Source organism: Sarcophilus harrisii, chromosome 6 (assembly GCF_902635505.1).
Source record: "Sarcophilus harrisii chromosome 6, mSarHar1.11, whole genome shotgun sequence".
In the NCBI taxonomy this organism is placed as follows: Eukaryota; Metazoa; Chordata; class Mammalia; order Dasyuromorphia; family Dasyuridae; genus Sarcophilus; species Sarcophilus harrisii.
In genome coordinates, this window is record NC_045431.1 from 11,035,514 (window position 1) to 11,055,874 (window position 20,361).

At 38.5% G+C, this 20,361-nt stretch overlaps 1 protein-coding gene and 1 long non-coding RNA gene across 8 annotated transcripts in view; one reads left to right on the forward strand and one right to left on the reverse strand.

The window, feature by feature from the left end:
- Positions 1-20,361, forward strand: part of SLIT2 (slit guidance ligand 2) — a 338,313-nt gene that overhangs the window by 307,024 nt on the left and 10,928 nt on the right. For all 5 annotated transcript variants that reach the window (XM_031942954.1, XM_031942956.1, XM_031942958.1 and 2 more), the window contains 3 exons: positions 8,046-8,183; positions 8,284-8,524; positions 10,630-10,760. In XM_031942954.1, coding sequence (XP_031798814.1) covers positions 8,046-8,183; positions 8,284-8,524; positions 10,630-10,760 — 510 coding nt within the window. The remainder of the gene's footprint in view (positions 1-8,045; positions 8,184-8,283; positions 8,525-10,629; positions 10,761-20,361) is intronic.
- LOC116419988 lies at positions 1,404-10,858 on the reverse strand. 3 transcript variants are annotated; one of them, XR_004230308.1, is made up of 3 exons: positions 10,741-10,858; positions 8,474-8,588; positions 1,404-1,693 (listed from the first exon to the last, which is right to left on the reverse strand). It is a non-coding gene; the product is annotated as an uncharacterized LOC116419988 (long non-coding RNA). The 3 variants fall into 3 exon arrangements; XR_004230307.1 differs by having other exon boundaries at positions 10,702-10,783; XR_004230309.1 differs by lacking the exon at positions 10,741-10,858 and adding an exon at positions 10,362-10,544.

The window sequence follows — 20,361 nt, forward strand, 5'->3', positions numbered from 1 at the left end:
GAACTACGGCCCACGGGCCAGATGTGGCAGCTCACCATTATCCCACTCACCCAGGGTTATGAAGTTTATTTAGAGGCCCACAAGATAAAGTTTTTGTTTTTACTATAGTCCAGCCCTCCAACAGTCTGAGGGACAGTGAACTGGCCCCCTATTTAAAAAGTTTGAGGACCCTTGCCATAAAGTAACCACAGAGAAAAGAATAATGGCTCCTGGATGTATAGAGGTTTACAAAGCCCTTTCTTGGTAAAACCTCTGACAGGTCAGGAATAAGTGTATGGATATTTGCACATTCTAGGTAAGGAAACTGAGCCTCGGAGACATTTTGTGACTTGCTAAGTTGAATCTGCTAATAAGAGTCAAAGCTGGGACTCGTAACATGTTTCCCGACCCCATATCCCATGCTTGCTGAGTGGCCACAATTGTAAAGTCGAAAAACAATAAATAAAGCGAGTATATACTACATTTCCTTATGTTTATATACCACTTCAAGGTTTTCCTAATGCTTTCACATACTTCCTACATTATGGGGAATAGCTTATAAATGTTATAAAATGATTGGATGAGGGTAATCATGAAAGACTTTATGGGGTAGAGAGTACTGGAGTTGGATTTTGAACAAAATGCAACATTTTGACTGATGGAAAATTAGAAAGGAGGTATTTCAAGGGAGGGAAAAGCTGTTCTATCTTTCACAAGTATAGGGAATTAAAAGAGTTAGAAAGGACCCTAAACATCTATAAAAAGGCTTTTATTTACAGGCTTGTGTCTATGAATCAGACCCAAAGTGAAAAACTTTTTTAATCTTGTGAATCCCTTTATTACAATATGATGGCTTCCCTTTGTAATCCTATATATTTTATACACTTAAAAATATTACCCTGACAAGAGGTCCATCAGCTTCAGCAGACTTCCAAAAGAGTTTATGACACCAAAAAGTCAAGCAGCAAATATTCATTAAGCACCTACTTGAGAGAGGGAATTGGAAACAGAGCCAGAGAGAAGGAGAGAAAAAGAGAGTTGAAGAAAAGAGAAAGATGAAGGAAGAGAGGGAGAGAGAAACTCTGATCTAGTCCAACTTTTTAATATCCTGGATGAGGGAAAGGAGACCCAGAAAGCATCCCTCCCACCCCCAGTCACAGAGCTAGTAAATGGCAGGTAGATCTTCTAATTTCAGACAATTTCCTTTTCCCAGGTTATTTAACTTTAGTAAATAAAGTATTGGTTCCATCAGGTTTGTACTGGAAACACCTTTTATGTACTAGTCAGAAGCATATGGATTCTTTTCTGGCGCATAACATTTCTGCAGATGTTTTTGTTGTGTTTTTGATGTTGCTATAACATAATTTGGGGTGTGCTTCATTATATATTTTGGTTTATCTTTTGAATTCAATTCAAATTCCTGCTGAAGGGTAAACATGCTTATTAATGGTTTTATTTCTGAATTTGAAAAAAAAAAACTACACATGATTTTTATAAGGAGATCATTTCCTCTTAGAACCTTGCTGAGTTCCCTGGCTATATATCCCAGGTGATCATTAAATTCTGGCCTCAGAATGTATCGCACATATAAAGAATATAATCATTTCTTCGAAGAGTTAGCATGGAGGCAGGTGGTCTTCACACACAGGTTGTTTTCTTGAACAGACTTCACTGCAATTAACATTAGAGCAGGATTACTGCGGTGCTTTTTAAGCTGTAATTACAAGATAGGTTATTAGTAAGACTCACTGAAAATCATTTGAAAATAAAGGAGTTCATCTGCCGAAAGACTAATCTACAATTAAATAACTCCCTTATTACCATCAATTAAGATGCATAAGTTAAAAGGTAGTTATTACTAAGCCATGAATGAGCAGATTTGGAAAACCCGCTATTTCTTTCAGTGATGTAGGAACACCGGCTTTCTTTCTGTTGCTAGTTCGGGTTAAAAACAAGTTAATAAAGCAGAGTGTTGGCTTTCACTAGCCTCCTTGCATATGTCAGTGACATATGTTCTTTGGGAAGAATGAAAGGAAATAGAAGTCAAAAGACGCCACAAAATGGATTTGAAATGGCTAAAGATGGTCTTTTGGGCGGTGAGTTGACGTGTTCCAGATCCCAGTTTCTGTTTCGGCCTTGTCCACTAATAATGAGCTGACCTTGTCCAAGGCGGCATGGTACGGTGGCCAGAGTTGGACTCTTATCTCCGACCCTTGGTCTCTGTGTCCCGGGGTGGATCACCCCCCTGCTAGCTGGACCTCAGTTTCCTTGGCTGTAAAAGGAGAACTTGAGTGAACTGCATGGGGGCTAAATCCCCTACCAGCTCTGGTGATCCACAAGTCTTGTTCAGTCACTGCCCCCATGAGCTATTAGCCAGACACTAACCAGCTGTGTGACACTGGGCAAGATAATTCTCATTGTGAGGCTATTTGAAAGGAAATCTAAGCCCCAGCTCTTATGTTCTGGGCTCTGACCTGGACTGGTACTTCGTTTTTAACTCCCCCACACCAGTAGCAGTGATTTTTACCCTTCTTGCTTTATTATCTATCTCATAAATCTTTTATATTGCCCTTTGATATTTGTGTACCAGAATGCCATCCCCAGTACCCTGAAGCATGCATCTCACTTAGTCAGCTTTTTAGCTTCTTAATCATGTAGTTTATATTTTTGGTTTTCTTTACTTAACCATCAGTCTTTGCCACAAAAGTGACTTGAGAGCATATGATGTATATTTTGACATTTCTAATGCTAGGAGTCTTTTATTTAAATTTATACAATGTGTTGTAAAATCCATTTTCGTGAGTAAAAGGTTGACAGAAATATTGGACCTCTCAGAATGATTTCAAGTTATAATGGACTTGAGGAAAAAAAATCGTATAGAAGAGAATACAAAATTAGCTCTTAGCTTCTGCACCATACATATGGTTCTCGTATCTCTTCCTTTGATTTTTTTCCCAGATAAATAATTCAAAGTTTTTTTTCCCATCATCTTAGAAGCTTCAACTACACTATTCCCATTAACACTGATGGAAGATCTCTGACTCCTACCTGCCCACCAAGTTGAGAATGCAGAGAGGCACTTAAGTGACCATCTTCCTTCAATCAAATTGTTTACTTAGCTTTTGTGATAATTACAACACACACACACACACACATACACACACCTGGCCATACTGCCATCACTCTTAGCCAAATGTTTCTTTTTGCATGTGGTATTCAGAACTGAACCTCAGTTACATCACATCTGACTATTTTGAACTATATACCCCACCATTGTTTGTTTGCATGCATTGACTTTCAGCTATCTTTAAAAGAAAATTTTATTTTCCAATTACATGTAAAAACAGCCTTTAACATTTTTTAAAAATTTGAGTTCCAAATTCCTTCCTTCCTTTTCTCCCTTCCCCTCTCATTTAGAAGGCAAGCAATTTGATGTAGGTTATACATATGTTATCATGCAAAATATATTTCTTCCCCATTCATCATGTTGTGAAAGAAAATACAGATAAAAAATCCCCAAGAAAAATAAAGTTTTGGGGACAGTTAGGTGGGGCAGTGGTTAGAGCACCAGTCCTGAAGACAGGAGGACCTGAGTTCAAATCTGGCCTCAGCTATATGACCCTGGACAAGTCACTTAACCCAATTGCCTCAAAATTAAAATGGAAGTAGAAAATAAAGCTTTTGTTTGTTTGTTTGAAGCATGCTTCACTATGCCTTCAGTCTCCATCAGTTCTTTCTCTGGAGATGAATAGCATTTTTCATCAAAAATGCTTTAAAATTGTCTTGTAGCATAGCAGTGCTAGCTAGGTCACTCAAAATAGACTGTATGGTGTTTTCCTGGTTTGTGTAAGTCTTCCCAGGTTTTTCTGAAAGTATCCTGCTTGTCATTTCTTATAGCACAATAATATTCCATTATAATCATATGCCACAGCTCATGTAGCCATCCCATCATTGATGCATATCCCTTCAATTTCTAGTCCTTTGCCACCAAAAAAGAGCTGCTGTAAATATAGGACCTTTTTCCTTTTAAAAAACTCTCTTTGGGAATCAGCCGTAGCAATGGTCAAAGGACAGTTTTATAATCCTTTGGGCATAGTTGCAGATTGTTCTGCAGAATGGTTGGATCAGTTCACAACTCTCCAATAGTGCATTAGTATCCTAGTTTTCTCACATCTCTCCAACATTTATCATTTTCCTATTTTGTCATATCAATCAATGTGTAGGTATGAGGTAATGCTCAGAGTTGTTTTAGTTTGCATTTTGCTAATCAATAGTGATTTTGAGCATTTCTTTCATATGACTATAAATAACTTTTGATTTGTCTGAAAATTGCCTGCTCATATCGTTTGATCATTTATTATTTGGGGAATTTTATTTTTTTACATATTGCTCTATCATAATCAACTCCCCCCTTTCTTTCTACCTTTCTCTGTTCCGTTATACTACTTCTAACTATCTTAATAATGAGAAAGTTTTTAGGAGTTAAAAGTGTCATCATCTCATGTAGGAATATTAACAGCTTAACCTTATTAAATCCCTTGTATCTTTCTTTTCCAATTGCCTTGCTGTGCTTTTCTTGAGTCTTATATTTCTTGAGTCTTATGTTTGAGTCAAATTTTCTATTCAGTTCTGGTCTTTTCAATAGGAAGGCTTGAAAGTTCTCTATTCCATCAACTATCCATTTTTCTCCTAAAGGAGTATACTCAGTTTTGCTTGGTTGGTTCTTTTTGGTTGTAATCCTAGCTCCATTGACCTCTGCAATATCACATGCAATATCACCATCCTTGAAAGTAGAAGCTGCTCAATTTGTGTTATTCTATGGCCCCATATTTGAATTTTTATTTCTGGTTACTTGCAATATTTTCTCTTTTATTTGGCGGCTCTAGAATTTGGCTATATCATGAAAGGAGTTTTGCTTTTGAGTATCTTTTAGGAGGTGATTAATGGATTCTTTCATTTCTATTTTATCCTCTGGTTCTAGGATATCAGGCCGATTTTCTTTAAAATAATTTCTTGAAGTATGATGTCAGAGCTCATTTTAATCATGGCTTTCAGATAGTTCAGTAATTTTTTAAGTTATCTCTCTTTGATCTATTTTCTAGGTCAATTGTTCAGTAAGATATTGCACATTTTCTTTAACCTTTTGGTTTGTTTTATTGTTTTTTTGTTGCTTTATGGGGTTATTAGCTTCACTTGCCCAATTCTATTTGTTAAGAAATTATTTTCTTCCTTGAGTTTGTATATCTCCTTTTCATTTGGCCAAATCTTCTGCTTAAAGTTTTTTTTTTTTTTTTCTTTTCAGTGGATTTTTGTACTTCCCTTTTTTATCATTTTACCTATTCTATTTTTAAAGTCTATTTTCCTTAGCATTTTTTGCATTTCCTTTATCAAGCTGTTAACTTCTCTCCCTTCACAATTTTTTTTACATCACTATCTTTTTTTTTTTTTTTTTTGTCTTTTTTATTTATTTTTTTAATGCTCTTTGTGAGCTCTTCCAGGAATTTTTTTTAGGCCTGAGACCAATTCACATTTTTTCTTTGAGGTTTGTGATAAAGCTGTTTTGACTTTTTTTGTCTTCTGTATGTATGTTTTGACTTTTCCTATAATGTTAGTAAGTTTCTAGGGTTATGTGTTCTGATTTCAGTTGGTTCATTTTCTCAGCCAATTCCTTGACTTGTAACTTAATTTGGACGTGTGTGTGTGTCTGTGTGTGTGCTACTGTTTTCACAACTAATTTTGGGAATCTCTAAGTTTTCAGTCCCTCCAAGGTAGTGTGAGCTAAGGAGAAGTGTGGTTACTGTTCTCCTGGCCTGTGAGTGACTAGGAGTATTCTTATCCACCTTGGAACTGTGACTAGGACCCAAGTCTCTTGTGGCCACATGCAAACTCTAAAGGGCTGGGATTGCAACTGGGAACCCAGAAGGACGATGCAGCAGAGCTTTGCTCCTAGTGCCTGCAAATGGGCCTCGATCATCTCCTTTTGACCAGTTATCCAAGTCTTCCTACTCACTGTATGAAAACTCCCTAATGGCCTACTATTGGCTAGCCTGGGATCTACCTGTGCTGGACGACATTTTACTCCTACTCCAGTGAAACAGATTTTTCCTGTCAACCTTCTAAGTTGATTTGGGTGAAAATTTATCTGATCTAGACCTTTGTTGGTTCTGCTTCTCCCAAACTCGTTTTGAGGCGTTATGCCACTGTTGTATTAGGGGGCAGCTGGCAGAGCCCTGCCATTGCTCCACCATCTTTGAGGGATTTTCTTAATCTAGAATTTGGATTCTTGAGTTGGAGTTTTTTGATTAAGACAGTGATCTAATACTCATAGGGTCCTAAACTTAGAGTGAGAAGAGCTTTTAAACTAGTGTAACTCCTCATTTTAAAGATGAGTAAACTGAAGACTTAAGCAGTTAAGTGATTTCTTGGGACCCATGAGAAGTTAAATAGCAAAACATATTTGAAAACAGACTCCAAACCCAAAATTCTCTGCATCAAGTAATTCATCTGAAGGTAGCTGAGGCTGCTGAAGCTTACAGGGGGCATGCATTTAAAATGGGAATGATGATAATCATTAAGATGAATTCCACACGTTTGTGATGGTTTGTAAAAGCACAAACTACTGGGCACTAGAACAACTGATAATAATAATCCTAACAACAGATTAATGGACTGGAATGACCCCAGAGATATTTGCTAATTCAGAGCATCATCTTCATCAACATTTAAATTTCTTTCAGCATTATTAGAGTTAAGTCCATTCTTAGCCTCATAGAATTTAAAGGTGTCTCTAACTTATCAGGGAAATAAAACATATTAAATAAATTTTTAAGATATATGCTTAACATTGAAAATTAGACATTTGAATTAATGTCACTTATATGTATAACTCAAGGAAAAGAGGCCTGAAAAATATCGTGCTTCAGGGACATAAAAATGGAATAAAAGTGAAGAAAGACAAGTCGTGAGACTTACGATGGCCATTTTTCTTAAATTGTTGCTGTTTGTTGTCACTAGCCGAGTCAGTATCCCATTGACATTAGTAAGTAGGAGAGCCAGTGTGAATGAATGTAAGCATGTCTTCATTTACTAAAACATCTGAAGTTTGATCAAAGCTGTTGTCGGGAGCATAAATGTTCATTTCCATTGGATTTGATGGACAAGGACCTCAAGATGAAGATAGAAAACCAGTCACTTGAATGAGGAGGGGTCTTTGCTAGAGCAGAGTCCGCTTGGGCACTTCTTCTTGGGCCGTCCCTCACATTCCCTCTTTTCTGCTCTTTGATGACTAAACCAGGACTTCACCTGATTTGGAGTCAAGCTTCTTTCGCAGATAAGATCTCCTTGACTTGATCATGGTGAATCTGTGGATTTCTATTAAAACGCTCTTTGAGGATTTTTCAGTGGGTGTTCCGAGAATTCATTTTTTTCTTTTTTCTTTTTCTTTTTGCATCTAAATGCATCTTTAAATTGCTTTGCTTTCTCTTTTATTTCCAATTTGGTGGTTTCTCCATAGTAGTCAGTTGGAAAGAAGGATCCAGAATGGAGAGGAGAGACATTTACTGTACAAATTACTACATTAAGTTCTGAGAATGTAAATGGAAAAGGAAAACTGTCCCAGCTAAGGAAGTCTGATGGATTGGGATTTAGAAGACCTCACTTTGAACCTTGCCTGTGTTACTTAATTTACGTCCCTTGAATAGGCTTTCTTGCTTTTCTGCCTCAATTTCATTATCTGTAACATAGGGACAATATTCCTTGTGTTATAGGGGCAGGTAGGTAGTTTAGTGGACAGAGTGTCAGGCCTGGAATCAGGAGCACGTGTGTTTAAATCCAGTCTCAGACACGTCCTAGCTGTGTGATCCGAGGCAAGTCACTCAACCCTATCTGCCTCATTTTTTCTCATCTGTAAAGTAAGCTGGAGAAGGAAATGGCAAAACCACCCTGTGACCCTCTGGGCCAAGAAAATGCCCATGGACAGTGGGACACGCCTGAAATGGCTCACTAACCACCCTTGTGCTGTCGACTTTAGCTCAATAAATATTCCTTCAAATCATTTATCCAAACAGATGCGACTGCACCCCCGGATACGTGGGTGAGCACTGTGATATCGATTATGACGACTGCCAAGACAACAAGTGCAAGAACGGGGCCCACTGTACCGATGCTGTCAATGGCTACACTTGCATCTGCCCCGAAGGTTACAGGTAAGAAAAGAATTAGAAACGGGTTTTGTAAACTGTGTCTTTTTCCTTCATTCCAGACTAGCCCAGAAGTAAGAGACTATTTTCTCTGTTTCCTACCTAGTGGCCTGTTTTGTGAGTTTTCTCCGCCCATGGTTCTGCCTCGCACCAGCCCTTGTGATAACTTTGAGTGCCAGAACGGAGCCCAGTGTATCATCAAGACCAATGAGCCAATCTGCCAGTGTTTGCCTGGCTACCAGGGTGAAAAGTGCGAAAAGCTGGTCAGCGTCAATTTTGTCAACAAGGAGTCTTACCTTCAGATACCTTCAGCCAAGGTTCAACCTCAGACAAACATCACTCTGCAGGTAAGAGGCCCGGTCTCCAGCTTGACTTGGTTCTTTGGTTGTTTGCTGCTCTTGTCTTTGTTTTCTGTTTGGAAAGGCAGACATCGGGGGTAGTTATAGATCTTACTTTTCTGACAAAGAAGATAACAAAAGTTGGCAAAGAGGAGCTCTTGCCTTTATGAAACCATAAAGAAATGGGAGAAAGTTATAACAAAATTCAGGTGGGAAAAGCTTCAGTAATTTTTCTTCCCAAAACATAATATATTTAAAATTAAATAGAAATTATTTAGTTGCATTTAACAGACTTGATATAATGATAAAATAGAGAAGAAGAAAAAAAAAAAAAAAAAAGGTGAGCCCTTTTCAGTTCTGAGAAATTGTTGGTTCTTAGTCAGCAGCTAGCCATATAATTTCAGAATCCTGACTACAACTATTACCAAAAGCACAAACTTAAAGGTTCTTTGAGGGGGTCCCTTGTGTTCCCTCTTGACTCTGTTTCTTAAAATTTCTGAACTTTCTAAAGTTTTCAGCTCAGATATCACATCCTACTTGAAATCTTTCCAGACCCCCTAGTTTAGTGAATTCCAGGGGGTCAATGAATGTGGACAGAAAAAAATTGCATCTTTAATACAATTATTGAGTGTTCTTCTATAAAATACTAAGTGTTTCATTTTATGCATTTAAAACATCATTCTCAGAAAGACGCCACATACTTTAGCAGATTGCACAAGGGGTCCATGATGAAAAAAGACTATGAGGGCCGGGCACCTCGTTAATATTCTGTCCCTCTGCAAATCACTTCCTATTTATTTCCCTATTTACAAGCTACATCAATCACATATTCTATTACTATTTTTTTTTAAATCACTTAAAGATGGGAGCTTTTTTGTTATTGTCATTCACGCTGATTTGCATGTAATTGTTTGTACCAGGTTGTAAGTTCATTGGGGCAGAATCCCTGTTTCTTAAGTTTCTGTTCCTCCAGGATGGGCAGAGTGCTTTGCACACAGTGGGTGCTCACCAAATATTGGCATTTGTTCCACTCTGGCCCACAATAGTACCCAGCACACTAAGAAATATATTCCATCCGGGAAAATCAATGTGAAGGAGTTGCACATATTCTTCTAAGCATAGAATGAACTTAATTAAAACCTGCATATCCTCTCCTTTTTTCACTTTTACATTTCAAAAAGAGTAATCACCTAATGATCTTCCTGCACAGAAAAGGAATGGGCAGCGTTCAAATTTGTTCATTCATTTATTCATTCAACAAATGGTTGAATTAAACAAATCTATCTGATAGATTCTGAGGGTTGCAGAAAATGAGAAACTTTTTTTTTTTTTTCTTTCCCGGTCACATCATTTCGTAAACAAGATTGCTGGGACTGTCATTTTAAAACCCACAAGAGGACGCATAATATTTTCTTATGTTTCATGATAGAGAGGGAGAAAAAGCAAACCTCACTTGGGGCCTCCTTGAAAGGGAGCACGGCTTGGCCGTGTAGAACTGTTCTTTACGTATCCCGGGGGTCCCTAAGTGTGTGGGGGGCACAGAGCCTTGGAGAGGCTGGGGGAAGAGCCCTGGGCTACCAAGCACTCAGCCAGGGAGGCCTGGCCCCCATTTCTTGCAACGGCCGTGCCTTTTCTGCCATTGCCGCCGAGGTAATTCTGGGCTCCACCTCGGCCCTTCCAGGAGCCTCAGGGTCGTTCCTGAGGCCCCAGGGAACGAGAGAACCCAAACGGGCTTTGAGGCGTTACCTGCGTGACCCGATTCTAAAGCCGGGATTAATTTTGTGCAAGGGTGGTTTAGGAAGAGCAGCCTCCTCCCTCCATGCCGAGGCGGCCTCCCAATACAAACCCTGACGGTCGCTGCCGGAGGCGGCCTCCCAATACAAACCAGGCCGTAGTTAGAACCGGGCGGCCTCAGCAGGCCCGAGCCTCGCCGCAGACGCCCCGTTCCTGAGGGAGCCCAGGGGACGAGGCGGGAGCCGTGGGCTAGCCCTCCTGGCTGCCTTGGCCTTCTCTCTGTCCCCGTAGCGGAGATTGGGCCTCGTGGGGGGAGGACACCCGGGGACACCCCGGGAGGCGGCTCCTTCCCCCGTGACTCGGTGGTGCCTTTCCCGCAGGTCGCCACGGACGAGGACAGCGGCATCCTCCTGTACAAGGGAGACAGGGACCACCTGGCCGTGGAGCTGTACCGGGGCCGCGTGCGCGCCAGCTACGACACGGGAGCCTACCCCGCCTCCGCCATTTACAGGTGAGGGCCGGTTACCGGCGCAGGGAGCTGCGGGCGGGCCCCTCGGGGCGAGGAGGCGTCCCCCGCTTAGAATGCTTACGGGTAACCGACGCCGGGCGGGATTCGGTGCCGGGCGGGATTCGGTGCCGGGCGGGATTCGGTGCTGGGCGGGATTCGGTGCTGGGGGGTGTGGGCGGCAGTTCTGCTTGCTGGCCGGTTAAAGTTAAATGCGGATTTGAGCTCTCTTACTGAGAAGTGGACGAGCTCCCCCATAATCGATAGCAGCTTTAATCACACGCATTAGTGCCTCGTATTTTTCTGGGCCCATAGTTCAAAGACTTGACTGGTAGCACTTAACAATCCCTATGCAAGTGTTTGTCATTTATTTCCAAGGAATAAGATACAAGCAGACACTACATTGTGGGCAGATAACAAAGTCTCAGAGTTCGTGAGTTTCTAAAAAAATGAGATGTCGCTTCTTACAGTCCATAGTTGTCTGTGAAATTACATCATCCGGTAATTATTGATTCCTGTTTTATGCGAATTCCAATAATAGAAGACTTAGAACTAAGGTAATCGTCGCTAATGCCAGCGTGTTAAATGCAGAGTTTGATCGCACTTAATGCTTTAATATTTCAAGGACTCAAGGAGTCGTGGTAGGTGCACCGGGCAGACGGCGACTCATCCATAGCTAGCAAGTCCTTTTCTAAGAGTTCTCCAGATGAGAAAAAGTTCATCAACTTATGATCACTGTGGGGATACATCTCCCTGATCTCACTTAACCACATCTTCAGACAACAAACGAGCCATATTTAAATGTGATTTCACATTGTCATTTTTGCAAAATGTTTCCAGGCGTGGATTATAGATTGCAGATGGTAATGTGAGGATATGAGATTTAATTGAGAGCTCCTTTTACGTGAAAACTGCCCGTTACTACTTTGTGTCAAACAGACTAGCAACTTTTATATCAGTTTTACTTCTCTTAAAGAATCTATTTTGGTTAGCTAGTTTTAACTCATCAGTCAACAAATAGGACTATAGTGTTATCCAGATACGGTATCCCTTGCAAACTAATCCTAGTAGAATCATAATCTTGTTACTGTCGGTGTTCTTTAAGCCAGATAATAAAGGTGAGCAGTAATAAATGACAGTAGTCTAAACCTATGGAAGTTAACTTTTTTAAAAGTATCAGGCATCTTGCTAGGAGAATTGGCAAGTGAGAATCCATACCCATCAGCAAAGGTCTTCACTTCAAAAGATCCGAGGGTCATTGTAAAGAGTTTCCAGTAATTCTAAGTCACCTGTAACTATGTGTTTTACATTAAAGTCTCAAATCAAATGTAGAATTTTTTACACGGGGAAAGAAAACAAGTCAAAGATCCATTTGTGTTCAAATCGATAACAGATAACTTCAAAGACCATGGTGTAGAGTTGGATGTTGCAAATTAAAGAGATCCAAACAAACGCAAAATTCTATCAGCTTTTGTCTCTAATAGTTCTAGAATATGTTAGCATATTCTAATCAACTGGCATGTAAACAGTTGATCTTGATTCTATAGCTATTGACTTTAAGATTTTAGTCCACTTATAACTTTCTACTATATATTTGTGACTTAAATATTCTGCTTATTCAGCAGGCTGGAATACTAGCTCAGTATTGATTAAAAATAATGTTCATTCAACTACAAGCTTTCTACCATAGCATTAGTGGTTGGTTTTCCTGGAGGTATCTGAATATAGTGATCCAGAATCCCAATCCATACTGAATAGCATCTGATTGATTCCATCAGTTTTGTATTTGAAATTCCAGTACATTTTGTAAGAGAGATTTCTCTGATGTAGCAGACAGTTTTCCTGGGTGAATGGTAATATAGCTCCATGTTTATATTTACTACCCTGGAAAATATAAGCTTTGTCTGGCAACATCGGCCAGCTGTGTCAACTCTACATGTATATATTACAATTTATTAGCAAGTTTCTGTTTTTATTTTATTCCTTAACCACAGTATAATATATCATGCTATAAGCTTTGGGAAAGGAGGTCCCCTGATTGTGTGGTATTTGCTTTGATGCATGGATAGATCCATGATCTTGAAATGGCTTTTCCATTCCATTAATAGATGACAGTCCCTCCATGACTCAAGTCTCAATGGCTGTGGAACAGCTTTAGGAGAAAGAAAGAATGACGTATGATCCCTCCATTCAGAGGTTGTTTATCTAATAAACCCAAAAGATAGCTTTTTTTCCAATTTAAATTTTTTTTATTCTTAGAAGACCATGAGTATGTCAATTCTTCAAGGATTACTGTTTTTATTGATTGAACAATAATTTCAAACATGACATAGTAGTAGACCTGTGATATTCTCTATGGTAAAGGCTTTTTCTGATAATGAAGACCTCAAACCAGCCATTTCTTCATCTTTTCTACATTTTCCCATAAATTCTCCAAAGACATTTATGCAGAATCTGTTCTAAATTCCAAGGTCATTCCTCCTGCTCTTTTAGTATAATGGCAGTGCCATTGTCCTATCTGGGTTGTCCATCTATTACCCTTCTTGATTGATAAATGACTGGCTCATCTTGTTTTCTGATTGTATATAGTCTCAATAACGTGATGGGTATTTTTTCATCCTATGTGTTATATTTGAGTAACATGGAACTTATGGCTGCGTTGGTCTTTTATTGCCATTTGGTTTTTTGTAATCGTTAACTCTTCTAACATCATGGTATTTCATGATTTTTAGCAGCAGAGTATCACTAAGAGAATACTTGTCTTAAATAGATTGATTTTCATAGCAGCAAGCAATTTGAGATCATTAAATGTGCTGCATAATTTCTTAATTGTAATTTTGGCTAATATTTTCCCATTTTTGCTTAGTTTATCCATTTTTGTAACTTTTCCAAGATTCAAACAATTTGTATTGTCATAATCTGGCAAAAGTGCAATTTTGTCCACTTTGTTTTTCTACTGTGAATGGTTAAATCAACTGTTCTTTCATATTGTCTTTGGAGTTCTCTAAACCATATACAGTTAGTGCAATTATTTTAGAATCTTTCAATATGTGCCCTTAGAGCAATTCATTATCGGTACTAAGTTATATCAATAATACATTCAATTTTACTTACAATTTTTGATTATCAACTCAAATACATTTTAAAATCTATACTAATATCATGTTGGAGAAAACTTTAAATGCCTTGGACAGCAAGATCAAATCAATCAATAATAAAGAAATTAATGAAGACTATTCACTGGAAGGCCAATATTGAAACTGAGGCTTAAATATGTTGGCCACATGATGAAAATACCTTGGAAAAGAGATTGAAAGCAGAAGAGAAAGGGGTCAGCAGAGGATGAGATAGTGTCATGGAAACCATGAATATAAAATTGATTTTGAGAGAGAGTGGAGGATAGAAGAGGCTGAATAGTCCATGGAGTAATAAGGAATCATACCAATCTCTTACTCTTGAGTATCAGTGACTGTTTCATTATGCAGTGTAGACAGGAAAGATCATAGGCTCAAAGTTTTATAGGACTTAAGAAGCTTCTTGGTTCAACACATTTTAATTTTATAGATAAGGAAACTGAGGCACAGAGAGGTTAAGTAACTAGTCCAATTTTGTACAACATAACTAGTAACGGAGGTGGAATTGGAACCGAATTTTCCTGATTCTAAGCCTATTTCCTATACCATGAGGTTCTTCTAAGGTATGTGGTATAATTTTAAATTCCCCTGACATAACCACAGACCCACAATTTTTGTCTTCATAACTTTTCTCTTTGTACCTAAAATCCTACAAATTCTTTGGGGATCATAAGGCCTTTTATTTTCTATTTTCAGGAGTTCCCTAACAAAATTCATATCCTTTGAGTAAGTAGTACAATATCACTTGAAATCTGTTGATCTCTAGCTAAGGACCTAACTCTAACATAATATATAGTATTCTTATAAGTGTCTACTTATCTAAGGCACTCAGCAGGCAGACTGGAGAACACTACAAGGAAGAGAGAGAAGGTGGCAAGATGTCCACAGGGAATTCTGCCTTTTCTTACAATGTTCTTCATCTCCCACCCCTGATGGGGCTTCTGTCTTCCTTCCTTAAAGTTTCTGAGACTACTCCCTCCCAACCACGCAGGTTTGGCTCAAGTTTAAGTCTGACTTGACTGTCGGCTCCACTCATGTTTTATCAGGGATTCAGAGTCAAGGAAGGGGGGGGGTGATGCTGTCAAGCGAGTGGATGGCAGTTTGAGAAAGAGCTAACAGGCCATGTGACAAGATATAAATGTCCCTATAGACTGAAGCCGTGGCCCAGCTCTCCTAAGAGAAAATGGACCAGGGATAAATGCAAAGTTCTCCAGTCACATTAAAAAAAAATCCCCAAGTTAAGCATGGGAAAGACAGTGCTAAGTGACCTGAATACTTTAGTGGACATTAAATCTGGTATGGATTAAGAGTTTGGATAACAACCTGAAACTCATGTGATCGTTGATTACCTTAACAGAACCGTGGGGTCTAGGGACCAGAAGGAGACAAGAAATTCACCCCATCTTAGGTCAATCACAAGGGACTGTTCTGTTGAGTCTGGGATGATGTGCATTTTAGGAAGGATCCCAGAAAAGCTGGGGTTTGTTGATGCAAAAGATGGTGACCGGGATATTTGGGGAAGGGAAAATCAGGGCAAAGGAGAAGCAGTGAAAAGAATTTTGGTGATTTAGTCTGGAGAAGAGATGAGCCACGGGGGAAATGGTTCTACTTGGAGTCTGAAAAGCTAGTTTGGGGAGGAGATTTGTTATTCTCTGCCTCACAAGACAGAAGGAGGAGCATTAAAATGCCATAAAGGCTGATTTTGGTGGATGTGATCATGAGAGGTAGCAAATGGTAGAGTGTGTTAAATGCTACTTTTCACTGTAGGTCAACAGGATGGCTGGATAGTCATTTGTTGAGTGTTGTAAATGGGATTCCTGTTTAAGTATAGGTTGGCCTAGGTGAATTTGGAGATGAGCCTCTTGAGAGAAAGAATTGTTTTATTCTTTGTGGCCCTTGAATCTAGCACAATATCCTGGCACTTAATCAATCAATAAACAAGCATTTATTAACATTTATATAGGTTTTGAAATTTTTAAACTTAGAACATATTCATGTAATTTCCATTGAAATCCTGCCTATTTTTTTTTACGTTTTTAATTAAATTTTGATTTGCTTAATTTATATTTTCGTATTTTTAATATTTAAAGAAATAATTTTATACTTATAATGCATTTTAAACATACAATAATTTATAATGTACATGACTTTTCCATTATTTGACTCATCTTTAAGCACAATAAGAAAAAAAGTTTTATTTACTTTTCACACTGTTCAGAAAGAATTCTATCTATCCTTATCCTGAGTCCCTGCCCCATCACACTGAAGTACTGATGATTTAATGTCATTGACTGTCCCTTAGATGTGATGTTCTACTTCTTCAAATCTAGCAATCCCATTTTATTTTATTTTTTTACTTTCTTCTGGGATCTGTGGAATTTTATTGATATGCTTTGCAAAAATTTGACCTTAAAAGATAAGAGTTAATATTTAATTTGTAAAAAAAAAAGATAAAACCCCCCAATTTTACCTCTGAAAGGCTTGTATCCTATGAACCCATCTACAATTTCATTTGTCTTTCCAGTCCTTTAACATATCAAGGATGGAGAGATGGAAATGAAGGGTTCCATTGGTAGCTTCATGATATGAGGGAGAGAGCAAAGAAGGCTGTGGGCACTGAACTGAATTTTTGGGAAAATGTGAACAAAAATCACACAAGGTGGCAGGCATGGGTGAAGCAAGTCTGCATTGTGGAAAGATGGTGGAGATTATAGATCCACTGAAGTGTTCAAATATAGATAGGAAACTTAGGTCTGGAAGGTTACATAATATGTCCTTAATTTTTCTTCTCATTCCCAAACCAAAACTCTTTGAAATTAGACATTTCTCTCAGATTTTTTAAAAATTTAAATAGAAAATCCTGATTTTTCATGAAACAAAACCTAATCGACTCTTTCCATTTTTACACCATTTGTTAGTTTTCACCTTTCCGATTAAAATGAAATATAAACTTTTCTCTTTATACTGTACCCAGGCACAAGGGCAGCAGAAAAAGAAACCCAGATATTTTCAAGTTAAGATCTTGTTCTCTCTTTTTTAAGACTTGACTTTTTTAACAACAACAACAAAAGTCTTCTTCTATTAACAAACCCTCCAGGCATAGCTTGGTAATTGCTTTGCTTTCATACATCCATTACACAGTCCAGAAATAGAAGAAATAAAGTTTCAGGTAATAGATAGGTGCAGTAAAGCTAAATTACATAATAATGGTTATCAATGCAATTTATGCTCTCAGTATAAAGGCTCTGCACAAAATGGTTCACTCAAGACTCTTTTGAGTATCCAACTTAAGAGAGCAGTGACAGAAGGCTGGTCTGGTCCTATCATGACCTGAAAGGATTTGCATTGTACTGCTGGTGGGGAGATAAAGATGGGGCAGGGGGCCACATCCCGATTTACCCCAGGCCCTCCTTTATTGGGTTCCATTAGGAGGCATAATTAACACTTTTCTTTTTAAAGCTATATATGCAAATGACTGATGGACACTGTCCAGTGCTTCTCATGTTTTTGCTTTGAAAGGGAGGGAAGGAAGAGGGGAATGGGGAGGGAGGGAATCCCAGAGGGACTCTGGGTTCTGATTTGTTCTTTTCAGTCATAGCCACCCACATAAATCAGGGCATTGTCTTTAAAAATAAAAGAGAACAATAAATTTCATGTCAGATACTTCGCGATTTGTCAAGCCAAAGGGCAAAGCCATAGTCTTTAATTAGCCCCTTTTTCTTTAAGTCCTGTGAGGTTCCTCAAAGCTCTCCCTAGCATTGCCCAAAAGGTGTTTTTAAGCTTCTCCCTTTTGTCTTTTCCTTTTTCATAGACTCAAGGACACTCAGGACTTTATTGATGAATAGAATTTCAAAGATCCCCTAGTCCAAACCCTCTGTGTTATGGATGGGGACTCTGGACCCAGAAGGAGGGAGGGATTGGCTTGAAGTCACCTGGAGGATTTAGGAATATCAGCCTCCCATCCCCCAGGCCAGCAGGCTTTCCCTTATAACCTGGGAGAAATGGGTGGGCCAGTGTTCTTCATGAAGATCTGGAATATTCAGGCTTGATTTTGAAAAGGGGTGTGTGTGTGTGAGACAGAAACAGAGACAGAGAGACTGAGGGGAGAGGGGGATCCAGGGATCATTCAACCTGGCTTTAACAACTCTATAATTATTCAGGCATTTACTCTCCTATAAGCAGAAAGTCCACACCAGTTTACAAATTAAAGTCTTTTGTGTGGTTATTTCTAGGTTTCAGGCAGGGTCTTAATTATTGACAAGTTATTTTTATTAGAGCTTCATAGCAATACCTTTTAAATAAATGCTTACTGGATGATTGATTTTTTAAAAGGAATACTGAATAGCTTTATTAGTGATAATAGTAGTCTGCAATATATATAGCAACTGTTCTTTTTTAAAATGTTTTTACAAACATTGTTTTTCTTGATTCTCACAACAGTTCCTTGAGGTAGATAAGCCAAGTATCATCCTCACTTTGCAGATAGAAAATAGACCTAATAGATAACAGCTCATGGCAGAACTAGGATTCCAGGTCTTTAGAATCTTGGACCAATATCGCCTCCATTACTTTATACTGTCTCCCTTGTGTTTGCCAGAATATCCGGTTACAAAGAACTAGAAGGTGTCAGGGTAGTTTTCTATGATCAGTTTTATATTATCCTTTTTAAGATACATTTATGCAGCATTCCTGGATCTTTTCAGTTTGCTCCGGGGATCGATCATCCTTTGTAGTCAGTTCTGAGTAAACATTGAGCACCAACAATAAATCAGTGAACCTACAAGTGTTGGTTAAGTCCCAACCAAATCAGCCCCATTAGGTAGAGGAGCTAACTTTACCTTGTAGAAACCACCCTACAGAACAAGATTACTTCTTCCCTCATTCAGGATCCCAGGGGTAACCCTGAAAAGTCATGAAGTTTTCTAACACTACAGTTCAGAAACTTTTCCAATTGTTTTTTCTGTTGCGTCATTTTTCACTCATGTCTGATTCTTAATGATCTCAGTAAAGATTTTCTTGGCAAAGATCCTGGAGAAGTTGGCCATTTCCTTCTCCAGCTCGTTTTACAAATCAGGAAACTGAGGCAAATGGAGTTAAGTGACTTGCCCAGGGTCACGCAGCTAATACGTGTCTGAGACCAACTTTAAACTCACACGATGAGTCTTTCTGGACTGGCAATCTATGCAGTCACCACTTCGCCATCCCCCTAATATCATCGGTCATTAATTAATGTCTCCCCCAAATCACTTTGACTTACACAGGACCCCTCCCATCTCCATCCCTGGCCTGGAGGCTGATTCTGCTGCTCCCTTCTCACTCTGTCTCTCTGGTTTCCTCCATAGCTCAGCTCAGATCACTGGCTTTTCTCAGTCCCCTTAACTGCTAACGGGAGTTTCTCTTAATTATCTCACTTCTTTTCTGCATCTGTTTTGTGTGAACCTAGTTATTTATGTGGTGTCTCCTCCATTCGAATGTAAGCTCTTTGAGGACAGGGACTGTTTCATGTCCCCTTGGCACAGTGCCAGGTATACATGAAGTGCTTAATAAATTATTTTTTATTGATGCAGCAGATTTCTTCTGCCCTCTAATTCTTATTTTCCTCATCTATAAACAGATGGTGGTAATACATTGCTTACCTAGTAGGACTTTTAGAAGAAAAGCCTTTTGTTCATCTTAAATGTACTACAGAATATGAATTATAACGACAATAACTAAATAGTATCTATATATTAACAATAAAGATTAAGATATTAAGGTTAGGGAAATTTAAAAGATCAAAGATTAACAATATTTAATCACCTCCCAATAAAATTTCACAATAATATTTGGCTGCTTAGTAGTGCTTAGAAAAGGCAAAGTCTTTAAGCCCACTAATGCCTAACATTAAAAATTAATTTAAAAGACAGTCCCCTACTCTGTCCATTATATTTTCCCCTACTGTGTTTTAAACAGTGTTAAGTGCTACAGTAATTACATTTGTAAAAGTACAACATCCCCGAGTAATGCCAATAATTACTTTTTTCTTAAATTGTCACCAAACAAACAAGAGGGGAAGTCCGATTGCCTAACTAATCCAGCTGTCTTCTTGAGTGCGCAGGAGTTTACAGATGAGTACACATGTTTTTCCGATCCCACACTGCTTCCTTTCCAATTAGGAAATAACTGAGTGTCATAAACATCTGGGAATAGCAAGGATTAAGAACCTTATTGAAATCTCAGTACTATTTGTCTTTCTTTCTTTTTCAAACCTTAAGGGTGTTTTTTTTTTTTTTTTGTTTTGTTTTTTAATTTCTGCAATAATCATTCACCAAAATCAGTCTTTGGGAAATCATAAAAACCTTACTGAGGTCATTTATTTTCAGAAACACATTTTTTATTTTGTGTCTCATATTTTCTAATTTCTGAGTCAATGAGAAGATAAGTGTCTGTTGTGAAGCTTCCAAAATATAGGTAAGATGTAATATTTTAAAACA